This window comes from Passer domesticus, chromosome 1 (assembly GCF_036417665.1).
Source record: "Passer domesticus isolate bPasDom1 chromosome 1, bPasDom1.hap1, whole genome shotgun sequence".
Classification (NCBI taxonomy): Eukaryota; Metazoa; Chordata; class Aves; order Passeriformes; family Passeridae; genus Passer; species Passer domesticus.
In genome coordinates, this window is record NC_087474.1 from 36,960,829 (window position 1) to 36,986,238 (window position 25,410).

The 25,410-nt window shown below is 35.0% G+C and overlaps 1 protein-coding gene across 7 annotated transcripts in view; it reads right to left on the bottom strand.

The window, feature by feature from the left end:
- Nucleotides 1-25,410, bottom strand: part of ZNF385D (zinc finger protein 385D) — a 410,794-nt gene that overhangs the window by 305,654 nt on the left and 79,730 nt on the right. For all 7 annotated transcript variants that reach the window (XM_064414290.1, XM_064414306.1, XM_064414280.1 and 4 more), the window contains one exon: nucleotides 20,159-20,437. In XM_064414290.1, the coding sequence (XP_064270360.1) occupies nucleotides 20,159-20,437 (279 nt within the window). The remainder of the gene's footprint in view (nucleotides 1-20,158; nucleotides 20,438-25,410) is intronic.

Sequence of the window (25,410 nt, forward strand, 5' to 3'; positions counted from 1 at the left end):
AAGTTGGTAAAATGCAAGAGTATTTTTAAATCTCCCAATAAATATAGACTGAGTACAATTTTTACTGTTAATAATTTCCTTTATTTGCCAGAAAAACACACATATAAAATTAAAGTAAAAATAGGGAACTTTTATAGTAACACTCAAACTTCTGGTAAGCTCTTGACAAAAATACCACTAAAATAAGCTGTGCTGATTTTAAATTGCTGACATAAAATGTACACTAAGTACTTTCTCTTAAAATTTAAATATTTCACTGGATATTTACAAAGGACTTTCTTTAAATTTATGACTGACATTTTCTGATAGCCAAATACTACCTAAAAGAAGAAAAAAGGAAATGTTACTGTAAAATAAATAGAAAGTAAGTAAATCCAGAAGAGTTCTGCTCAAACAGCTGTTACCAAAAGCTTGTGGAAATACACACACTGAAAAATTATATTAATAGCAGCTGCAGATGGTTTTAAAAATCCATCCATCCATTACAGCTAAATGGGCTATGTAAAACTGACGGTGACAACAAACAGCAAAAAGTCACTACAGTGACAGAAGCCTCCGTGCAGCAGCAGCAGCTCTCAGAGAACAAACTCTGAGTGGCTGGTGGAAGTGAGTGGAACCTCAGCTCGTTGGCATGAGCCTGAGTGTTTGACCATTACTCTTTGGCATGGACATTTCAGCCTCAGATGACTTCAGCTACATTTCAGAGGAGTAAAATAATTTATGAATATGGCTGGTATTGAAAACTTGCACAGCTTCCAGTTCATAACCCTGTCTTTTCATCTCATAAATTGAGCATTATAAGAAATGATGTAGCTACAAATTTCCAGTCTTGTTCTCTGTGGAACTACCTGTAATTTTATGTTATTATCCTTATCACAATGTACATAGCATAAAATAATATTTATGACTTAAGTTGTTCTGATGTACTAAATGGAGTAAAATTTTAAATTTTACCACATCAAAAGAAAATTTCCTCTAGTTTTGGGTTGGAAGAGGTACATGGGTTTGTTTTATTGGTTGGGATTTGGTTTTCTTTGAGTTTTTGATGATGTTGGTTTTGTCATTGTTTGAAGAATAAGAAAATCTTCAAACTAAAATTCACAGAAAAATGAGCTTAAGCAAACATGCAGGCATTCTAGGAAACCACTCCTGTGTCAGGGTTTGGGGGGAAAAAAATAGATGATTATTCCATTTGCAGTCCTAGAAACATATCAATATAACCATACTGCTCTTCAGAATTTTATGACAGAAGATCTGCTAAGAAGATGAAGTTTAATATATATTACAAGGCAAAGAAGAAATTTTTACCAGATGAAACTTATTAAAGGATAAAAGTCTCTGAACAAAACCAAGTTTACACCACTCCTTTTCAAAAGTCTTAATTGAATATATAATTAATTCTCATTAGGGAGCTGTGGATAAAGGAAAAGATGAAAATACTTAGACTGCTGAAAATAAAAAAGTGAATTACCTGTCAGATTTGGAGTGTAAATGTCAGAGAGGCAAGCCACGACAACTGAAACCTGAGTCATAGATCCTTCACTTGAGTTCTGTTTGCCAGAAACTCATTGCAAGATTTTAAGTGAGTCAGGACATGTGAATGTTTCATATTCCACACCTGCATTTGGGCTGGCTGAGAAATTTTATTTAGTTACTAATTTCCCCATTGGTATTACAAGTAGGTGAAAATGTCTGCTGGACTACTGGATAATTTGCCAGATGAGAGGCTGATATAAACTATTTCTTATAGCAGAACACTGAGTACCTGCAGTCCCTACAGCCACAGTGCTCTCCCATAAAGCAGATGAATAAGTAAACAACTTAAAATGTACTAAAGTTTTTAAGTGGTTTCACTGTAATCATTTGTGTATTAGAAATGTCAAGGCAGCCATAAATTCAGGATAATTAGCATGAAAACCATGGCTAATTTAAATGCAGTTATTAAATGTTGGGAAAATTAATTAAGCTTAAATGTTTGATATTAAAACCTAGGTCTCTAATCTAGAAACAGAAATTTGGGCTTCAGTCTTTAAGCTTTGAAACAAGAGAAACAGAAATCAGGTTTTGTGAAGGTTTCAATTCCTGAAGAGCATGGCTCTATCTCACTTCCTTGAAATTACTTTGAAGAAAAAAAAAAATAAATAAAGGAATGGCTGTAATATCCAGAGTCCTAAGATATTAAGACTAAATTCAGTAAGCTGCAAAGGAGAATTATCTGGGCTCTAGTCCACCTGATTTTTAAAAGGGCCATTCATCAGCATAAACCTCTATGACTTGGAAGATAAATGCTAGTTTAAACAAGTTTCTTTCAAAGGCAATTTCTATTTGCTGCTATGATCAATTCTATTAAGAAATGTTATTGCTAAGAAGCAGACATTCATCAGCAACATGCAGCAAACAAGAACTTGATGTGAATGAAAACTCACATTTTGACTGTGTTTGAAAAGAAACCATTGAATACTTTATGAAAGAGCAGATTTCCAGATTTAGAAAACTCCTATTTCAAAGTTATGCAAATTTTTAAACACCTTTTTTTTTTCATGTTTTATCGTTATTCTACCTTGAACATTTTTTATTTCTTTGTTTTCAGCTTTAGCAAACTTGCAGTGAGAGCAGAAGTCGTTTTGCAGGTTGATATGTCAGCTTCATGTTTAAATACCCTAAAAAGCATAGTGATCCTAAGCAATACTTTCCTGGTTACAAAAACCACTGTTTATTCTCTTAACTCAGTACAAAAGCAGAGTTAGAGAACCCACAGTCTATAAATTTACTGAGGCAGAGACATACTTAGAGCTGTTGGACAGAGATTTGGTCCCTTAAGAAGGGGAAAATAAATACATAAATAAAAAGCAAGTTTCAGATTCATTGCTATCCTTTTGTTGGCACCAGAGTGTTTTTTAAATAAATTTGCTCAAGCATTTACTAAGTAGCTGGATATCACTTAATTGGAGCATATCATTACCTTTTTTTTAGGTTATGTATACCAGTAAATTAAGAAGTCCAACCTCAAACTGGTACAAATCAGCAGTTCTTTCAAATGTTCTTTTGTGTCCTTGTGAGAGGCCAAGGTACTGGTGCAAGTCCATTGTTTCCTTTCCCTGTCCTCTTTGATCTGAGCACTTTAATCTGAACTGAAAAAGGTAAGCAGCATCTCACAAGATCTGACCCTCAATGTTTTCTTAATCTCCATCTACCCAGGAGTTTACTCATTATATGAATGCTGATTTGAGTTAGACTTTTCCAGCACCAGGAAGGAGTATCTAACCAAATTTGGCAAGCATTTTAATAAGCATTACAGTTTAATTAGCCAGTTTATTTTCACTTATAGCTCCACATGAGACCAAAACACACAATTAAGAAAGTTATACAAAAATCTTCTACCAAATGATTCATCATCACTCTCTAAAGATATTTTCAAAGGTAACTTTTCAAAAGTTAAGCACATTTATCAGAAAATAATGATCATTCCTCCAAATCTTTATACTAATAATACTGGAAGTATAATTAATATTATAAGCAGCGAAGAAGAAATGCATCTAGCTGTTATTGACAAAAAGCTATTTAGTTGGCTTTGATAAAATAGCATGTTTATTATAATACCAAAGCACCAAAACAAGGCTGGTTTAGCAAAGAACTGTCCGAAAATACATTACACAGAAAGGGAAAAGATTTGTACTCTGGAGAAATGCTCACAGAATGAAGATAGAGGTGAGAACCAATGAAGAGAATTATGCTGGAGAGGAAAATAGGATGGGAAGAAAATAACAGAAGAAAAAGAAAAAACATTGTTGAAAGGGTTTACATTCAAGGGCAATACCACACATGTTTCTGAATATATCTTAGCATAGTTTTCAAATTTTGGCTAATTTACATAGGCTGGAAATACAGAATTAAAGTTCTTCTCAGCACATTTCCTTTCAATCTCACTCTCTAAGTATTTTGCCTCCCCAGCTATGCTCTGAATAAAACTGAAATGAATTCTTTGATGTGTAGGAGAGAAAATGCCAAAAGGTCAAGAGGCAGCTTCATTGTAACTACTTCAAAGAACACTGTGTTTCTGCGTTTTCTTTTACAACATAATATTAATTTAATACTGCATTTCTCTTTCAGAAATGGGCCATTCAGCATAGTGACTGCAAAATACCTATTGAGTAACAGGAAAACATGCTACTCTCAGTTCCTATGTATTTGCAAAACAGCATGAATCTATGACCATTTACATCCAAGATTCTGGACTACAAATTCTGTAAGAAACAGGAAAAAAAGTGCCGAGAGTATTTGACAAAAACCCAGGATATATTTCAAATCCTTCCACCCCATTCAGCAGATAAATTCAACTGTGTTCCGTTATAAGCCTGAAAATGTGATACACTGGCCTTCTCCATAAAGCCAGAATAAATAAATCCTTTATTGTGGCTCTTTTCTGCCCTTCCTTCACCCCCAAATAATTGCTTTCTTTAATGCTCTCTTCACCAAAAATAAATAGAAACACAGCTTAAGCTGAAATAGAAGGCAAACATGGCTTGAATCTCTTTTTTTCTCCTCCCCAGCTCATCCAGATTTCCTGTGGTAGAGCCCATTAGCAGTGCATGAAAGCAGATAGCTCAAAGCCCACATAGTTATTCCTGGATTTAAATACAGATTGGAAATGAATGTCCTGTGGATAAATGTCTGTGAAAAACACAGAGGAGAATAAGTGCTTGGGAGATTAAGAGATTTACTGTAACCTCTGTGAAAGCTGAACATTTAAAGGGCAGGAATTCTTCATTTTTCAATCAGCAAATTTAAAGGGGCAGAGATTTATTCATTATCTCAGCAACTAATTAAAACCCTGTGTCTGTGTACACATGTACATTCCTATACATAGGATTTTATAAATCAGCAGATGTATATTACTAACAGATTATAGGACTATTCTGGTCAGCAACATTAATATAAATGTTAGCTTTCTTAATTTGTTTAAATGGCACTTTGGCTAGTTCATAATATTATTTCAGTTGGTAAAAGCCTTTAAGGTCCTTGAATCCAACAATTCTATGTAATTGATCAAGATCTCCTGCTGAATTGAAGGCAAATAATTTCTTCTTATTACTAGAACAATACATCCTCAGTAAAAAGAAAAATATCAGCTACAACTTGGTTTTACAATTTTCCCCTCTTTATGACTGCTTGATCATTTTTATTACCTATTACTCATGGGAAGCCTAAAGGTAGACATGCTGAGGAACTGCTATGAAAAACCTGCCAGATATTACTGCCATTTTCTTGCCCTATTCTTCCCTTATAACAGAAAAAATGAAAGAACACAGAAGTTCAAGTGCCCAAATAACAAGTAAGTTAATAAAAATAAGTCATGTGCCTGAAAATCCTGCTCTCCAAATAAGATGAGGCCATGCATGGACAACAGCATATACTGAATGATTAATCCTGGTCATGGCTTTGCTATTTCTGAAATTATGAACATTCAGGAACTGTAATACACAAACAAACCTCTGAAGTGGAAATGTGACTGCTGAATATTGCTCACTGTCCTATTTTTTTTGAGTGCTATGCATCAGAAAGGGTATCCAGATCCAGGAGACTCTCAACATTCTCTATGACCAGAGTCACCAGCCTGCCTACCCTTCATCTGTCCCTGTCCTACATTGCTCCCTTTCAAACTGTAGCCAAGGGCAATATTCTCATAAATATCTTTGATACAGCAAATCCCCAAGGATTCTAGCAGTGAGTGATGTAAAAAATAAACACAATCACATTCTTATGCATCAGATCTCACCTCCCAAAGGCATTTAAAAAAACCACAGATCAAGGCCCCAAGCATTTACTCAGAAAAAAATCCTTCCAGAATTTGCCAGCAGCAGCTTCAAACACCAGTGCACTGCCAGGTAAATTAAATACCCACCAGGGCTTTTTTCACTAATTGCAAAAAGCCAAGGATGTTAGAATCTACCATACCTGTGGGAATATCAGGTCTTGTAAGTTAACAACTGCTGAACAATAAAAACTTGTTACTTTGATCTCCACAAAGAAGAAAAGGAATAAAAAAAATGCCATAAACTTCTGAGCAAGTCTATAAACATAATGAAAATACAGCTGCCAACACTTTCAGTATTCATACAAGGAGTTTGTAATGAAGCTGAAAGGGAGCTTCTGAGGGAATTACTTCTTTGCAATTTAATTTGTTAGAAAGTTATGTCTGAATGCCAAGGTTCATCAATAAAGAAAAGCAAAGAGGAAAAATGGCTGCATAATACCAGGTGAGTTTAGGAAAAAAAAAAAACCAAAACCCAAAGCAATAAACCTTAATTTTAATTTTTGATGCTACAGTTACTTTGTGCTATTCATAGTATTATTCTAGGGTCTTCACATTCCTTCTACCTTAAACAGTGCTAAGGGTAACAGAATCCCCATCCAAAGGACTGCCAACACAGCAAATATAATATTACCATATGGTATTAAAAAATTCCATACATACCAGGATCTAATTAAACTACTGACAGAAGAGCAACTGATGACACTGCAACACAAAAAATATGCTATGGGTCTTTTTATGCTCTAAGAGATTTTTTTTCTTCTAGTAAGGTACAGAGTGAGATATGTTTCTGTAAGAAAAATCCAAGGCTCACCCAAATCTTTCTGTGCAAGGAGACCTGGATTCCTTAGAGGAAATATGTGATTCATTGCTCAATACTTAAGTGTTAAATAAACTGGGATAAATCTTTCTTGTGCTGAGTCAGGTGTGAAGGTTGGCTTTGCATTGTGTTGTCTTGCTACCATATATATGGGGTAAAAAATACAATGCAGAATTGTCTTTTTGTAAAACATTGTTTCAGTTACTAAAATTTTTTTTCACTTGTGTAGCATGGAAGCATTATTTTCAAAGCCTAGATTAAAAAAAAAAAAAAACAAAACCAAAAACACCAAAGCAGAAAATTAAGGTATCATTGAATGTAAAAAGTTGAGAAATGTCACAGCTGAACTTTGCAGTCTTTAACCTGCTCAAAATCAAGCTGTCCTCAGATAACCATGTCACTGAAGCTTTCCTCAGATAAGGACAATGAGTTTTTTCCCAGGGCTCCTTGAAGAAGAAGGAAGAAAGGAGAGAGTAGCAGATCTGGGGAAAGTATTGGGTTTGTGCATGTCCTTTGCTTTGTCAGCTTGCAATGAAAGAGCATTCCAACTTCTGCTGGATAATTTGCACCAGCCTGCTGGTGTCTGGCAGAAGGAGCCCACCATCTGAGTAGGAAATGTATGCACCAGGCTCTCAAATTCATGTGACATACGAATTCTATGGAAATTTATGCTAATTTCCCTAATGGCTTCAAGATGGTCAGGAAACAAAATATATTCTATGTTTTGTCAGGTTTTCAATTACTTCAACATGCTAGACAAACAGTTCTCTCCTCTATTCCGTAGTCATCCCCACAGTTGCTCATTTACTCGTTGTAATAATTTCCTATATTTGTTTTCACCTCTGCTAGTTAATCCTATCCTATAAAAATGAATTTTCATTATAATTTTCTGATTAAATCAGGAAAAAAGCACTGACCAACCCCATTAAAATCCTACTATCCCTTCATTAGCCAGTCTCCTCATGTCGCCGCATTGATTCTGTCTCATTCTACATAAATGTAAGTTTGTTCAGGGGCTCATGTCACAGTTCACAGGGTGTTGTGAAGGACATTTTACTACCAAAGACGGAAGATCTCCACAGGAGCCAAGGCCTTCTAAAGTTTTCTGTGAGATTAAACAGTATGATCCTAACCTCACACATTGTTACAGCAAAATGGTCTAGTAGGAAGCTGCTGCTGGCCAGATTAGTGCCCTCAGTATGGGTAATATGCTGTCTTTCCCATGGGGCTCCTTTGGGTCACAGTGGGTGTTTTTCACTCTTGCACAATATCAAGAGAAAAGGAGACTTAGGCTAATTTTTACACAAAATAAACAAATTGAGCACATTTCAAAACCCTGCTGTGCTTTGTGTATATATTTCTGTCTGCATTGATGTCAAGAATGTTGCGAAATGCTTTATTATCAAAGTAATAAAAAGGATGAAGCAGATATAATTTATTTTCATCCTCTCCTTGTCCTTCTGAAGAAACTGTTCTATTAACTCACCAGCTCTGCCATTTTGTGTTTGCACATGCTGCTTCAGCCAGCACACTTGAACATAACATCTATAGCAGGTGAACTGTGGAGCATGGAGAATTCTGTCAGAACACATTAACCAGAAATCCTCTGGATATCCACTAACAGTAAGTCAGGGTGACAAGTCTCTTTCTCAGTAACTTTGGGGATCAGATAAGGTTGAATACTCAAGCTTTCTGTGATGACACTTCATAAAATATCCACAGTTAGCAAAAGAAGAAAGCAATATTATGAAGATCATTCTCTAAAGAAATTAAGAGTGACTACAGAAAAGAAGACAAGTTTTGACTACAATATAACAGAGATATCCTAATAGCATTGCATAGTAACTATACCACTCCATATTCCATGAGGAAAAAAAAGTCTTGCATATAGATTTGGTGTTTCATTAACCCTATCAACAACTAACATAATTATAGAGATCTGTCAGAAGTAATAATACCTATTCTTGCTAATTATTGCTTTATATCAGCTGTATCATAATAGGAATAATAATGTGTGAGAAGCTTTCTTAACTTTACTGAATAGAAGGATATAAACATTTAAGAAAGGAAAAACCTTACATCACACTATGAAAGAGCAGGTTTTCTGGACTATAAAATTTGCTTGTGAATAAAAATCATAAAAACTGAGTTAGAAGAAATGTAACTCATCTTTCTGGACCATTTGAAAAATTCTGTTCCTGCTGAGATTCACTCGAAATCATCATGAATATGATTTCTGATTTGACAAAATAAACACCTCCTATGTGGAAAATTCCTTAAAATAATAATACTGCAACACTGCAAAAAAATCAATAATGAAAAAAAATTTAAAAAGACCACATAAAACAACCAAACAAAAAAAACCCACCAGTGACTACACTTTTCAAAGATTAAAAACTGACAGCTGACTACCATACAGGACTCTGGGCTAATCAGCAGATGGTGCACAAATGCACACCCTATAAAGCACAGCACTGGACTTTTCTGCCATAGTAGCCAAGAGCTAAAAAAATTCCTATGTAGACTAAGAATAAAGTGGGCTTTATTGATGTACATGTGTGTCTATGAATATATAATTACTGTACTCGGAAGCACACATATTCAAAATTAGTCAGACCCTCTATTACTCTCACTAATGTGCTCAATGGGTTTTACAGGATGGGCAGTATGCAATATCAAAGGGAAAACAATAAAAAGCAGATTATTTCCCTTACAACAAATTTTGCAGGTATATAACAGATTAAACTAATCTACACTACAAAATTTAGCCTGTACCAAGAGAAAAAGAAATTTATAACATAGATAGAGCCCCACAGAAATAAAATTAAGAGTTGATCTGTTGAAACAAACTCTTCTGGCTTGCAAAGAAATTTAAATGGTGGTAAAACTGAAATGTTTCTTTCTTGAATACTGGTGAAACTGCCAACTATAAGCTAATTTAGTTGTTCTTTCTTTAGCAGTAACATTATTTGTTTCCATAATCTTTTAATTTGGAGTGCTCCTAAGAACAGAGAGGCTTGCCACTCTTGTTGAAAGAATTTATTTCACAGTAAAAAAATCTTTAAATGACAACACCACAATTCTGAATAATATATGTTTCTTAAAGCCTGACAGTTCCAGGATCTTCTCCTTGGCTTTCTCAAGTATATTTCATCTGGTTTTGACAAGGGTCACTGGCATGAAAAGAGTCAGTGATAAAATCAAATACAATACAGTGAATTACTATGGCAGTGATTTTTCTTTAAAATTTCAAGACTTTCAACCATTAGCAATGCTCTTTTACAGATGTGTAAATAGAAAACCTTGCTTCCCCAAACATACAAAAATTAGTTCTCAATTAAAAATAATTTAATTTCATGATGAGATGTGATTGGTCAGAAAATAAAACACCACACAAAACCAAAAAATAAAACTAATAAACAAATTCAATATCAATTACTGGAAAATTTTTCTAAGGAGCTGTTTGATAAACCCACTGTTTACATGACAGAGTCTAGTGTTGAAATCCTCAATGGTTTAGGTTAAAAGCTAATTTATTTTAATAAAAAGAAAGTTTGAAATTGAACCATTGAACAAGATGGTATCTGATGTTCTTTCCTGCATCCTGCAGCATCTATTCTTCCCTCTGACACCGATAATGACAGAAATAAAGGTTTAAAAACAAGACCCATGTATGCTAGCAACTTTGTTCCTACATTTTCTCTTTTAGATGACAAGAATTTTACTTTTATTATCTCTAACTAGACACACTGCAACATGGATCAACAGCAGTTCTGAGTATATGCTACAGGCAATTTGATGAAAAAATAAAGGTAGGAAAAAGGCTTCAACAGCTCATTTTACATCTCAGAGCTTTTCACAGAATACAGAATTTACTGTATTTGTTTTGCTTCTGCCAAATATCATCAGCACCCTGACATTCTGAGTGAAATTTTCTTGGTTATTTTTTCATTTTTAAACACACAGCTATGAAAAAAAATCTAAGCCTTTGGCTATATATACCTAGGTCCTGCCTGACATAAATCAAGCAAGTAGGCCTCTGAACCTTTAAAAGTGAAGTTTTCTAGTATTTTCTACAGAACCTTAGAAAAATTCAGGCATAAATATATCTCTGGAATTTGCTTAACCTCTTACCCAAATCAGAAATAATTTCAAGGTTAGATCTGATTGAGTTCTAAAAGTCTCCAGAAAATAATTTCCACAGCCTCTTTGGTCAGCTTATTCCTGTGTTTACCCACTTTTACACTGAATGCTTGTACCCATATATCCAACCAGAATTTTTCTTGCTGCGATTAGTGATACTCCCCTCTTGCCATTTTGTATACATCCATCTTCTACCTAAAAAACCCCTCAAGGAAGTTGAAGGCTGTGATAAGATCACCCACAAGCCCTTCTTTTCTTCGCAGGAAATAAAACCAGCCTTGTCAACCTCTCTTTGTGAGCCACATGCTCAGGTAACCTGACCATCCTGGTGATGCTCTTCCACACCCACTGCCTTACCATGATGTGTCTCTTGCAGCACTGGGGGCTCAAAACTGGGCATGGTACTGTCCCATGAATCCCATTCAACTCTTTGTCCACAAGGACATCCAACTCTTTTTTTTCTTTTTTTTTCTTTATTTTTCACAAAGCTGTGGCATTAAACATGGCTGAGTCAAAACTATGGTCATGTAATCATAGGTTTTCATCAGTTTGATGACCAAATTAAAAAACAAAATAAATAAATAAATGAAATGGTTCTTATTTTTAAAGCATGTGCCATAATAACTTTAAAACAAGGTGCAAATAAAAACAATATCCTACAAAGAAACCTAGGACATTATCAGAACAGATAAGATCATGGACCAAAAAAACCCCAAAATTCTACTGTGCTTGCCAAGTGAAAAAAAGTCCATTCACAATGCAACTTGTCAAGGTTCAAATCTCCGCTGAGTTTGAGAACAGCAATGAAAGTGGAAGGAGGAAATTTTTACTCACTTTTAAATACTATTTTTACTGCTTTTGGGATAGAATGAGAATTAATCAAAGGCAGGAATGGAATTCTCCGGGCCAAAAAGGGACAGACGAGTTGTTAAGTTTTCCCAAATGGGACAGGTTCAACAGAAGAAAACTCCATTTCTGAATAATCTTTAACAAAACTACTAACCAATTGGAATGATAATACCAAAGTGAATAATTTTTGCTTTTCTAGTTTTCCTTTCACTGTACTTTACTAGGAATGAAATTGTTTAAAGATCACAAAGTGTTTGATCTTTCAAAATTCCTCTTCATTAACTTTTTTTTCTTCTACAACATTTTCAAATTCAACAGAGAGAGAAACTCTGTCTGGGTTTTGGTTCTAATTTAACAGTCATTTTGCTGTTAAAGCCTATAAAAAAGAAACAGTCAATATTGCTTTTATAACCAAAAAGTTGGTACATTCTGTGTAATAGATTATACATCATCCTCACCAGGGAGGGCTTGCATTTAAAAACATGTTATCCTGACAAAGTTCTAGATGAGTATTTTGAAAGTCTGAATTTTTATTACAGAGCGAAGTGTTGCTAAAGAGTAATACTAACAAAGTATTACCAAATATCAAGTGAGCTGCTTTGCTTATAATTAGTGTATCTTTCCAGCTCTCTAATTTCATATTTATGGAAAAACTGGGGAGAAATCTTGATTATGTCTATATAGTTATAATGCTATCTGCATGGGGATTCCAGCCAGGCTAACCTAAAAGCATCCATGTGAGAAAAAAAGGAAAGACATCATACAGATTAACTCACACCCACAGTAGCAGAACTGTAGATTAGAATTATTACTTCCTCAATGATTTGTACTGAGCCACCATAGCTATCATTAATTAATTTTCTGAACGGAGGGAAGAACTTGCCCCCTTCTCTTGAAATCAACAGGTTTAATTTCACTGGCACTGGTCTTAAATCTTCAATCTTGAGATATATGTCTCCTACTGAAAAATATGTCAGAGGATAAGAAGCTAGGTTTCAGTGACATAACTATCAAGAAGACAGTAAATTTTGAATCAGAGAGAAAGAAAAAGCCATGAATAAGTAAAAATCAGCAGTAGTGAAATTTGTCTCACATTTGATATTTGCTATTTATTTTTTTCCTTCTACTCAGATATATTCCATATGAATTCTGTGATATCCTAAAAAATAAAAAATTAATGTTACATGAGACATACAACATTATTATTATTTTATATCTTCATTGAAGAGTACAGATCTATATTTGAAGTCAGAAAACAACTGAATATGGGAAAAGCTAGCTCTTAGGAAATTAATACCAGGAAACATTGATAAACTTTGTGCGTTGTCATGACGCGTAGAAGATCTGTTGCCTACCAGATGCCAGTGCAGGGGAAAAAAATCCCCACCATATTTAAAGAAGACAAGTTACTGAGAAGGTCTGGATGGAAGCCATGGTCATCATAATCTATATTGGACCTAGTGATATAAGCAGAACTAAATGGAGAGCCTGCAAAACAGGTTTCAACAGTTTGTTATCTGTACCTACAAGATCAAATGCCATCGTTCTCAGAAATGAGAATGGTGCCACACTCAGGGAGAAGCAAAGAATGGCAGACCAACACCTCACAGTTCAGAAACAAAACAGATTGACATATACTGCTCTCAGAGTAACAGTTTTATGCAGCTAATTTAGCACTGATTATCAATATTCCTGCTACAGTCAAAACATGAAGATATGACTTGCCTAAAACAGTAGTATCTTTTAAATGGAGAGAAAAACTGGTTCAAATAAATAGTTTGCATGGCAGGTCCTAGCCTCAAAAAAACCTTCAAACACCCAAAAAACAGGAGGAAAAAAGTAATTAGAAATAGTCTATGTTGATGTTAAGTAGAAGTTCAAAAAGAAGTATGTCTCATTTTTTTCAAGTGTATTTTAAACACAAATTTGAGGACATAAAGTGTAGTTATTTTTCAATATGATAGGAAGAGTTGCACGCCTAGGAGCAACATAAAGGCCTGAAAACATCAGGTTATAACTGTCTAAAAAGTACAAGCAAACTGCAACAGAACAATATTTGGAATATTCAGAGGAAGATCTGTGAGTATGGAAAATTAAATGTAGCAAGCAGGCACACGGTGGTTGAAGATTTGCACCCTCTAATCTGCACATAACAGCAGAGTTTGTGTGCTGTTGAGGACACCTCTAAGTACTCCATCCTCCAGGTTTTCATATAGCTCTCAAAAACCCTCTCCAGGTGTGCTAAAAGGCAGCAAAGAATGACCCACTTCTAAACTTGTTTCAGCTGCCACTGTTGAACTTCTCTTGGGGAAACATCCAACGTCCTTTGGATGAAGGCAATTTACTAAACATCTTGCTTCAAGATGGTAAAAAGGAGAGCACTCTATAGAGCAGGGGGTATTAAAAGAGAATCTGTGCCGTCTTACACTCAGGTAGAAAACTGAATTCTTTGTAGCTTTTTGAATCTGCAGTTAGAGGCTCATTTCGACCTTGGGATGAATTTCTTTGTGGTTGAGATTCTCCACACGCCTTAAACAGTTTTATTGATAGTAACCTGCTACAGCACATTTTATTCATTTGCCACTTAAGACAGTGAAAAAGAAAGGAATTTCCTAGCTGAGACCAGAACTATAATTCAACAAAAAACATAAACACATCCTTAAGTGCACTTGATGAACAATTAGATAGTTCAAAAATACATTAAGTATATTTAGACATAAATTTCTACTTATCCCCCAACTCCATGAAAAATTATCCATGATTAAAAATCACAGTTATGTAAAGCTTCTATAGATTATTTTAAAATTTTGTTGTGCTATTCAGTGGACCAATTGTCAGATACACCATATGAAAAATTATTTAACTCCTATGGAAAATCCTATGGATTTTACCCCTCAAATCCAAAAGAATGTTTTGAGAATTTCTGAAATATATTTTATCTATGTGACTGCACGCGGTTACTGAAATTATTCCAAGTGCACCCAATAAACTTTCCCCAACTTCCCACCTTACCTGTGATTGATTTGTATTAAAATTTAGCAATGTCCATTTCCATTTATTAATAATAGCGGACAGCTAACTACAGCAAATCCATATGGATATTTGCACACATTTGCAAACGTCCACAATTACCATCCAAATTTATCCTTTTTGTATACTCACAAAGTCAAGTAGATCCTATGATGCTTATTACAGGAAATATCAAGACATGCATGAGACTAGTGTGAGATGGCTCTTAAGATTCTTTCATTCACCTTGTGGTAAAACTTTATTGTGAACTATGATGTCCTACATGGTGATATTACCTTTCTGAATAAAATAAAAAAGATTCTGCAAATACAAGTGGTGATTTAAAAGCTTGCAAAAGTGCTCTTGAAATCAGAAACTATTAATAGTTCACTAACTGAAACAGGAATATGATGAAAAGAGACAAGTGCTTTGAAATAAGGAGGAAGATTTACATTTGGAAGCAATGGAAGTGACAACACACTGCCTTTAGCCAGTCCTACTTCTCCAGAAATCTCAAGCTTTGACATTTGAGAGATATTACAAATACCCAAAAGGAACCTGCTGTGATGCTTTACAAGATACTGGCATGTATGACCCACAAACTAGATGCTTAAAACCAGAGGAAAATACATATTGGATTTACTGTTAACTGGCCAGGAAGCTCTGAATCAGAATAGGACATTAAAAAAAAATGTTTGCTAGATATGTGACTTCCAGGGACATCTCAAGCTGATCTGACAATTCTTACTTGCCAGAAAATTAATGGAAAATCACCTCTTCTGAAGGAAAATATACTTTGCCTGAAGACTTCATCTTTTCTCCAATGTCTCATCCAATCCTATTCCTCTGAAAGGAGGGCTAACACAATGAAAAGAGAAGATGACACCACTTCCCTGGAAGCCCTAACTTGATGGTTTACCACCTAAAAGTAAGAATGTGTCTACCCCAAAATTTTCAGTTTTCATGATCACAGAACTTGACAGCAGAGGAGTAAAAGGCAACAGCAGCATGGAGACAGAAAATAAACAGCAACACAAAAGTGCAAGGATGGAAACTCTGCAAGCAGATAAATCACCTGGATTTCCTACCTGCAGATTAGTAAGAAGTAAGAGTTCAGATGCAAAAGAAAACTTGTAAAAGATTAAACATTTTCTCTGACCAGTGTACAAAGAATGTATTATGTAGATTTAAGCAAACTGTCATCTCAAATGTTGTAGGAAACTACATTCAACTACTGAATGAGAGTGAAGAAAGAATAAAATGTGGGAAATAAACATTCCTTTTTGGTGCGCATTTCATAACAGTCATTATTCATTCTAAAGTAATATTAAGTGTTGAATTAAAGGATTTGTTTTTTGAAATTAGCAAGGGGGAAAAATATACTAAATTCTGATACTTTGCTCCTGTTTTCCATGTACTCAATTTCCTTGTTGGCTCTACAATAAAATTTTGTTTTAATGAAATGTTAGTTAAAAAAAAAAGTTGTAGTTGGATTTAGTTTAAAAGATAGTAAATAAAACATACTAAATTGGATAGACTTTGGTCTGGGTTATGAATTTAGAAAGCTAGATAAATAAACCACCACCAAATTCTTCACAGCCTTCAATGTTTCAAAAGAATAATGGTTCAGAAATCAGTTTTTAAAGTGTAAGGATATCTATTAATTTTCTGACTTTGCTCACCTCCTTCATTATTTTCCCACTTGTTCTCTAATGTATTGCAAAACAGTATTGCAGAGGGAAGCAGTTTTAGGTTTTGTCCTAACCATGCCTCATTCACTCATGATGATTCAGCAATTTACACAAAAGAACGCACAGAAGACATTCTGGTTTACACAAAATTTTAGAAATATCAGCTTTCTTACTGGGGCTGCTATACGTTTGCATCCACAGTTATTTTTCCATTCTGTCAGAGAGTTTTGCGAGTTTTGTTCCTGCTGGTTAGAATAAACAATTTCCCACGAGAGGTCACCTCTTCCCACAGTGTCCAGGCAGGTTTTATGAGAAGTGGTGCAATGTCAGCAGACCAGATAGGAACTGCATCTTGCCCTCCTCTTAATTCCAAAACATATTCAAAATCTCCACTGACTTTCTCATCACCTTTCCACTGCGTGCATGAGAGCAAAAAGGCAAAAAAATCACCAGTAAGAAGAATGTTTTCTAGGGTATAAAGAGGAAAGTGTGAGAAATCTTTTTAAGAGACATCAAAGGCAATTATTAGGAGGAAGGTGCACAGAAAATTGTGTTTCTCCCAAGCATGTTTCAGTAACAGAAGTGCTGATGTCTCACTATATCCTGTGAAGTCATCACAAACCACTGTACCAAGTAATGACACAAGAAACACTGGGTTCACAAACTTTTGTGGCTGCACAATGTGCTGTTCTGAGCTTGCTCTGCCCCAGGAAGGAACCACAGGGGTATCATCCAGTAAAGCTGCCAAACAGACATGTAAGCAACTAGAAAAACTTTCCACAGTATATCTGGGTATTCAAATACAGTCCAGATACCACCAGAGCAGCAGAGAAACACTGCTTTTAAGCCCCCAATGCACATTATTTACCGATTATAGATTTGCAGATATTAACAGACTTTGTGCATAAGCAACTTTCCTGATGAAATTAGGTAGAGATATTCAAGTAAAGTAAATGTTCTGTTATTCATGTCCCACAGACAAAAGCTACTTCACAGAGCTAGAAGTTGATAACTGTAGCATGACAACTCTAATTACACAGTCAAATGCTAATACAGCTGAACCCTACCACTATTCAGCAGTCCATTGCAAATTATTTTGGAACAAGACATGGGCTTTTGTTTCACATGAATCAATCCTCCCTTTCATTATCCCCTCTTGATACAGAACACACAAACCTATCCTGCTTCATGGGAATAATTTGGAGATGAAACAATATAAAAATCACAAGTACAATATTTTTCTCAACCTTTCCATGTATGTTAGTTCCAGGTGAGCATCCAGCAGTGCAAAGGCTTATACAGAGGCAAACAGAGTAGGGTTTGTGAAACACTGTATTTAGAATTGTGCATAGTACAGATACTCCATTCATATGTTGAGACATAATGACTAACCATAATGACAAATCCTTAGAAGACATTGCATAAAGCAGAATATTTACATACTTTTAATTTACAGCAGAATTTTTTCTCTAGAATTATTATGCCACTAATGTGGACATCAAGCATAACAGCTGTTTTTTATGACAATCAGACTTCCACATAAGAAATGCCATTCTCTTAAATAAAGTATCTTTCTGACACACATTGAGAAAACCATATGCCTGTGTAACAGCAACATCAATGACCTCCAAAAAGCACCATTTGCATGTACGTGATAAATTGCAATGCTGGAGTCATAATTTGTTTAGTCATAGTCATATGTCAGTTGGCCTTGCTGGGGTCTCATCAACAAAACAATCATTTGTCAGAAAAATACAGTTTATATTTCAGAAATACTGGTTATGACAAAATCTATAATGGTAAAAGGACTCTCATGTTCCGATTTATACTCGTCTCAGAAAAGGCATCTCAAACAGTGTTTCTATTCAAATGGCAGGGAGGATGGTTACTCAAATATTCAGTTCTAATTCAATTCTAATTTATAGCAAGACATATTTTATACTGGTCTCTCTAATTTATAACACTCAGTTGAAGAGAACTGAACTTGGTGACGTGAAAAATCCCTTCCTTATACTCTACCCAACATTATTTTCCCATTGGAGCACTACTTTTGAATATTGATTCAAAGATCTACCAGTTTTGAAAATCCTTAAGTTTCACATAAACTCAAAAAATAATTGCACTTTGAAACAAAGAGCTAGATAGTCAATCAGCTATTTTCTGACTACAAATTGATGCAGATACACACAACACAGAATACTCTTAAGGAGGAAATAAGAAATATGCTGCTATACTGCTAGCTTGAGCCTCTCCAGAATATAAATGTTGCACCATGATTGAAGCTCTTTGATACTAATTTCAGCATTGCTTCATTGCTAATTCTTTCATTATCATGGATTAAAGTGGAAAAATGAACTGCAGAAAAAAAATCTTGCTATCATTAGCAAAATTGTTGTGCTAATAATAACAATAACAATTCCTCCTTAACCAAAGATAGCAATAAATTAGACTGTGTTTATTTGGTTTAATAGAGAATGCATTGGTGGATAACCACATTGCACCTTTAATCAATTGGGAAATCAATCTTTCTTTATGAATTTCCACAGCTCCTACAAATGGTAGTTGCATTTTTTTCTAAGCCTGAACTCCAAACACTGTCAAATGCTGCAGTCCCACTGGCCACTTAAAGACAAATTTAATTGTATTGTTGAATATTGTGGCGGTGTTATTTGTTTTATTGTTGTGTTTTACAGAAATGAGCAACACCTCATACACAGTAAAGCACTTTCATCCAACATACTTAGGCAAAATATCAATGTTATTCCCCAGTCTTAGTGTGGGAACAAAGCAGAGACTATTAAAGTAATAATATGAAGTTCTATCTATGAATTGTTGCTTTGCATATCCTCCTGCAAGTGGGGCAGGAAGCAACTCAAGGTATAAAATAGTAAGCAACATGTGTGATATGGAAAAAAAGTCTGAAAGTCCTAAGTACAACGTATTAAGACTCTTATTTCTCTGACATGGTACACAGAAGTAGATGAAACAATGCAGTACAACCCTATATAAGGTACAGCAAATGTGAGTACAACCTGATATTAAATTGAAAAAATTGCAACATGGTACTTTGGTTTTTCTTGTCAGGGACAAGAAAAGGTTTGTCTTGCCTCTAATTATCAGAGGCAAATGAGTTACATAGTCTATGTACCTCGACTAACAAACTCAGATTATCTAATCTGCTTTAGTACAAAAAGCAACATGTGTTTCTTTGGGGATCACAACTCACTCTAATGATTGAAGAGGATGTCACCTACTATGAAATGCTTTCCTCAAAGCTGTCAATGAAATCAATCACAGTCAAAATAAGTTTTGTTCTATCTCTGTTTCAATTCAGCCATGATCTTGAAACAAACTTATGTTAGCTGTGGGTTGAAGCCAGAATAAACAAGCTAAAGTTAAAGGGGTTTGGGAATGCATTTCTGTGTAATGTACTTGTTTCAATTTATTTCACAACAACCTTACACTCATTAAAGGCAAGCACGCCCCTAACAAGGATAACCTTTCTAGGAGACTGTGAAATATGGAATATCACTGATTATGCTGAAAACCATCAAAAATGCGAATGAAATGAGAAAGAATTTGAATGAACATCAGTATATAAACAAAATATAAACTGAAAACTCTTGCAATAACACAGATGGTATATGTTAAGCTATTTGGCAGATGCTAGGGATGACTTCCAGCACTCTCAAGTCACCAAAAGCCTTTGCTTTAACTTCAAAGTATTTGTTGTCTGAATAAAACAAAGTTTATATTCATATATATCAACAAAGTGCACATTGCTGCAATTCTCAGATCAAAACATGGCAAAAGTCTATATATTATAATGCTTACCATTATCACTTTTGAGATTTCCATTGCTGAGCTGTTTCAACCTCTTCTGATGGGATTTGCCGTTGTAGTGGATTTGTGCCTGAGCAGCAGAGTTTAGCTGAATGTTACAGACATTACACAAAGTGAAATTGGTGTGTTTCTTTTCTCTCTCCTTCTTTTCTTCAGTGCCATCAGGTGCTAATTCTTTCTCACCTTCCCGGTCTGGGAGAGATGTGAAATCTGAATTGTATGCCTGGTTATCAATGGGTAAATCAGGGCTCCAGGGCTTCTTCATATTTTCTGAGAAGAAAAAAACACATGAGAGAAAATTGTTGAGAACACAAAATAATGTAGAAAAGATAGCAACCTCTGCAAACCACTAAAAGGCAGAAAATACTATTTTGCATTTTATATTTTGACATTATGTTTCCACTCATATATTTTGCTTTCTGTTCAACTTTTTCAGTTCTTCTATGTAACTCAACTAACTTTACAGCCAAGTGAAGCCCAAAGCTGAGCTACCATCAGATGTGGATGTGGCACCTCCTGTGATAACTTATCTAAGAAAGGGTAAAAAAACTGCAGGAGCTGAGAAAAAAATGTGAGACAAAACAACCCTTCAGTCAATGGAAGAAAAGGGGTAGAAGGTATAATTAACAGAAGAACCTTCCCCCTGCTTATATATTTGTTCCATAAGCTTAAATGCAGAGACCTCACCCTTGAGTTTATTAAATGTTTAGCAACCCCTGTTAACCTCTCGCCACTTCCTGTGATTGTTCTGAAGCCCAAGTCTAAGAACTTCATAACTTTCTCATGTAAAGTAGTTCAAAGACAAATAAACATGTTATTAGTTTCTTATCTTAACCACTCAGGATTATAATTGAAGGATAGTTAGCTTAGATTCAGCTAATACCAGGCAGCAACAACTACACAAATTAGCAGATAATCCCATCTGCAGAACTTCAAGTGAAACTAATGTAACTGTGAGCTTCCATGATTAAAAGTGAGCAGAAATGGCACAGGTAAAGAAATGCTCTGAGCACTGCAAACCTAATTTACTATTCAAGGAATGCAAAATGTTATACCAACTTAGCATTTTGATGAGACCTTTATATGCCATATAAATCTTTAAAGTGCTTGTTCACCCAGACTTAGTGAATAAATGAAGGTCTAGACAAAGAATCTAATCTATACTTTGAGTGACAAAATTACTGCAGCCTTAAATACAATGATACTATTTGGTCTCTAATTGACAAATCAATCAACCTAGAGACAAAAAAAGATTATTGCAGCTACACAAGAAAATGGGTCTTTAATGCCAGATCCAGAAGTTTCAGTGTCTAAAACAAGCCTCCAGATTTGGACCTGATTACAACAAAATGCTGTAAATCATTCTTGAGATAGCTTCAAATTACTTAAATTTCATCAACTTAACTTTTTTGACAGCTCTCCCAAGGATTTAAAGACAATTATTGCCTTCAAATCAAATCACAAAGACAAATTTATATAAAGAAGCAAATCTAAAGTCTATCAATATTCAAATCAGTTTCAATCTCAGTTTTCAGTTCTGCTTGATATCTAATTAGCATTGTGTTCTATGCTAACTAAACACCATTTAAGAAAGGACAAACTCAAGTCTGAGAGGACCTCTGCACTTGCTGTATATTTAAACCTCACTCAACTAGATCTGTCAAGTATTATTTCAGCTTCTGTGCACAGTCAGCTCTTACCTAGGATTGTAGCTGTTAAAAGCAAGAGATGAGAAATAGGCTAAAAAATTCATTAGAAAGCAAAAGACATTGCAAGACTGTAGAAGCTTAGAAGAAAATCTGACTTTTGTAAATAGCAGACCTATAGCATTTTTCTCCTAACTTAAGGAGGAGGTTTCTCCTGAGGATGAAGCATAAATCTATCAGCCTCTCAGCCCTTCTGGAGTTTGCTGGAGATACTCCAAAGATTCATCTGTCTAAAATATTTTTTAAATTAGTAAATTCAGTCTTTAATCAAAGCAGTATAAGGATTAAAATGCTATCACAAGAGAACTAGTTTTATCAAGTGGTCTAGATACCAGTAACAGTTCAGTAATCCCATTTCATGTACATGTATATATATATATATACATAAAATCTATTGCACTGAAAGTATTCCCCACTAGAGAGCAGTGTGAATTTAAAATTACAAAAACAATATATCTCTAGATCTATAGAGCTAACCATATAGGCATACGATTACTATAAAAAAACAGATTTTTCAACCAAGATGTACAATTGTGTAAGCAAATATAATCTAGTAAATTAAACATTGTATGCTATGTGTATGCATGTCTCATTCCTTTTGAAACATTTACACACATAAGCTGGCAGCCTAATAAAATGTATTAGCATGTTGTTATGTCCTTCTAATATTCCAGTAAAAACAGTCTAATCCATTAAAGTCTTATTTTTGGCATATAGAATCTGTCTTGCATTACAATCTCATTCCAGGAAAGAAAATTACAAAACACACACTCAATAACGGCACAATAAGCTAATAAGAGAAATTTCACCTTGGAAATAAGTGATTTGTACATCTACCATGTGCTTTCCTTAGAAAAGCATGTGACATCATTAGAGTTGCAATTTTTGTATATATACATTTTTGTATATGTCCACATCACTCTCAAATCCGGAGGAAGGGGATAATTTGTAACTGGAGTTTAGGTAACAACTAGGCAAACAGAAGTTTCAGAAATATATATTACACTACAGTACATCACCATTTTCTTTACAGATACACAGTGATTTTTGAATATGTAATGGCACTGCTAAAGGACTAAAGTGACGTATTACAAACCTTTATACCTGTAAAGCCAGCATTATATGGCAGTACTCAAAAAGATCTATTTAAGAAAAAATTGAAAATGTGAAGAAAAGATTTTTTTAAACAGAAACAGCTGCTGATTAAAACATTCCAAGTCATTCTTATTCAATATTGCTTAAGGAACACATAAATAAAGATAGCAAGTGATGAAGAAGAGGGAGATATATGAGTATAATATGCTGACATATTTTAAAATACAATTTATCGCTCCAAGTAGGACTTTTAAAGAAACAAGAAAAAAAATTTTCTTAAAATCTTGTAAAGATCCACCAGTGTTTAAATCAACACACATGCAGTCTCACTCATGAAAACAACAGGCCTTCAGCTCATGCATGCATCATTATATACTTCCATTTTCTGGAGTAAAAATGTTTAGCCAGCAATTTTGATTGGCAAGGAAAAGAATACTTAGTTCATCCTATTGGAAAATTACATGGAATAGGATTTTAAAAACTTAACTTTAAAAGCAATTTTTCATTTTTATCAATGTCTTTTTGCCTTGATAATATGTGGATAAGCTTTAAATGACAACCCTGTTTCACTGTGATCATATTATAAAGATCATGTCGACTGTACTGGCTACATATCTTTTACAGTCATCAGTTTTGCAAAGAACTATTTTTTCCCCATAAAAGAAAGATAGTTTCTCAATTTTAGAGGCCCTAAAGAAGCCTTCAGAGCACTAGAAATGAGTGAACCAGGCAACCAAGATCCCAAAACTTCATGCCAATTTAAATAGCACTCGGGATAAATGCTTACATTTATTTACCCTGGGGCTCTGAACTCAATTTTGGCCCATTGATGCTTATCAGTAAAATGAACTTTGCACAACATTATAGTTTTGTGAAGTAGAAAACTGTCCCATATGGAAAACCAGCACTACTACAATTTGTGGTGTTTGCTGGCTTAGATAACATAGCTACTTCCTGGGGATTTCTCTTCTAAAATGTGCTTGAAAGTAGGGGATTAGAAATCACATCCTTTCCTGAAACAATCCCTACCTTCTTAGCTGCAAGCCAATGGCATACTTTCTATTCAAGAAAATTGAAAGGAAATATCACTCATTTGTACTACAATTGTTCTCCTTCCAGACCGTCTTATCAGCATAGAACTGTATCAATCACTATGACTTTGGCTCTGTGTACATAATATTTAAACATGTTGGGTACATTCAAGAGGCCAACAGAGCACAGGAGTCCCAGACACCACTGTGTACCTAAGTCTGCTGTATTTAACACAGACATCCTGCCACCGATGAACGACCCAGTTCAGCTTGGAGAAGAGAAGGCTTCAGGGTGACCTCAGAGATACCTTCCAGTACCTGAAGGGGCTTACAAGAAGGGACTTTTCACAAGAGCCTGTGGTGATAGAGCAAGGGGAATGGCCTCAGGGTGAAGGAGGATGTGTTTAGATTAGGTATTAGGGGAAAAAATACCTCATTTTAAGTGCAGTGAGGCACTGGAACAGGTTACCCAGAGAAGAAGGCTCTCCATCCCTGGACAGGTTTAAGTCCAAGTTGGATGGAGCTTTGCATAATTTGGCCTAGGAAGGTTGCCTTTCTATGGCAAGATAGCTGGAACTAGGTGATCTTTAAGGTCCCTTCCAACCCGAACCATCCTATGATTCTATACATCTTAAAGCATATCTCCTTGTCTACTTCCCAACAGGAATACATTCTTGTAATAGCTGAAGGATACAAAAGATGGACAGGGTATTAAGGACAAAGTCCACTAATTACAATATTAAGGGATTTGTAATATTTCTTTTCAAAACTGTGAAAGACATTCAAGTAACAATCGAAGACACAGATGTTTGCATCTGAGTTACTCATTCCCAGACTCTACTCTATTCCTAGACACTTTAAATTTCACCAAGAATGCTATTCAGAGTGATCTCACAATGAGATAGACTAAAGCATAAACTCAGGTGTTTTGTGGTGAGAAAAACATATTCCTCTTCATTTGCAGATGTCTAGGGTGTACATCTCAAATTAGATGGGACGAGTATTGCTCTGCCTGTGATAGTGTCTCTCCAAACATTAAAAGGACTGAACTTTCACTGGTAATAATAATACTACTCATGCTCTCAGATATCAACAGATAACAAATATTGAGAGATACCATCTGCTTTCAAGAAACTGTTCTTAATGCAATGTTTAAAAAAGAAAATAAAAAGAAAGAGGAAAAAAAAAAGAGATTGATCACTTATCAACAGCCTCACCTTGTCAGTTTTCACATATTTGAGGGATGTTACTGGCATGCTACACCCTCTGGTAATAACTGGAATCTTATGTTTTCAAACTTCATAAATACATTGTTCTGTCTTTCAGGTGATAGAACATCACCAGTTGACATAAGTCACTGTAGCACAGCAACTTTTTTGCATGAAGCTTTTAAGAATCGTCTTCACACTGT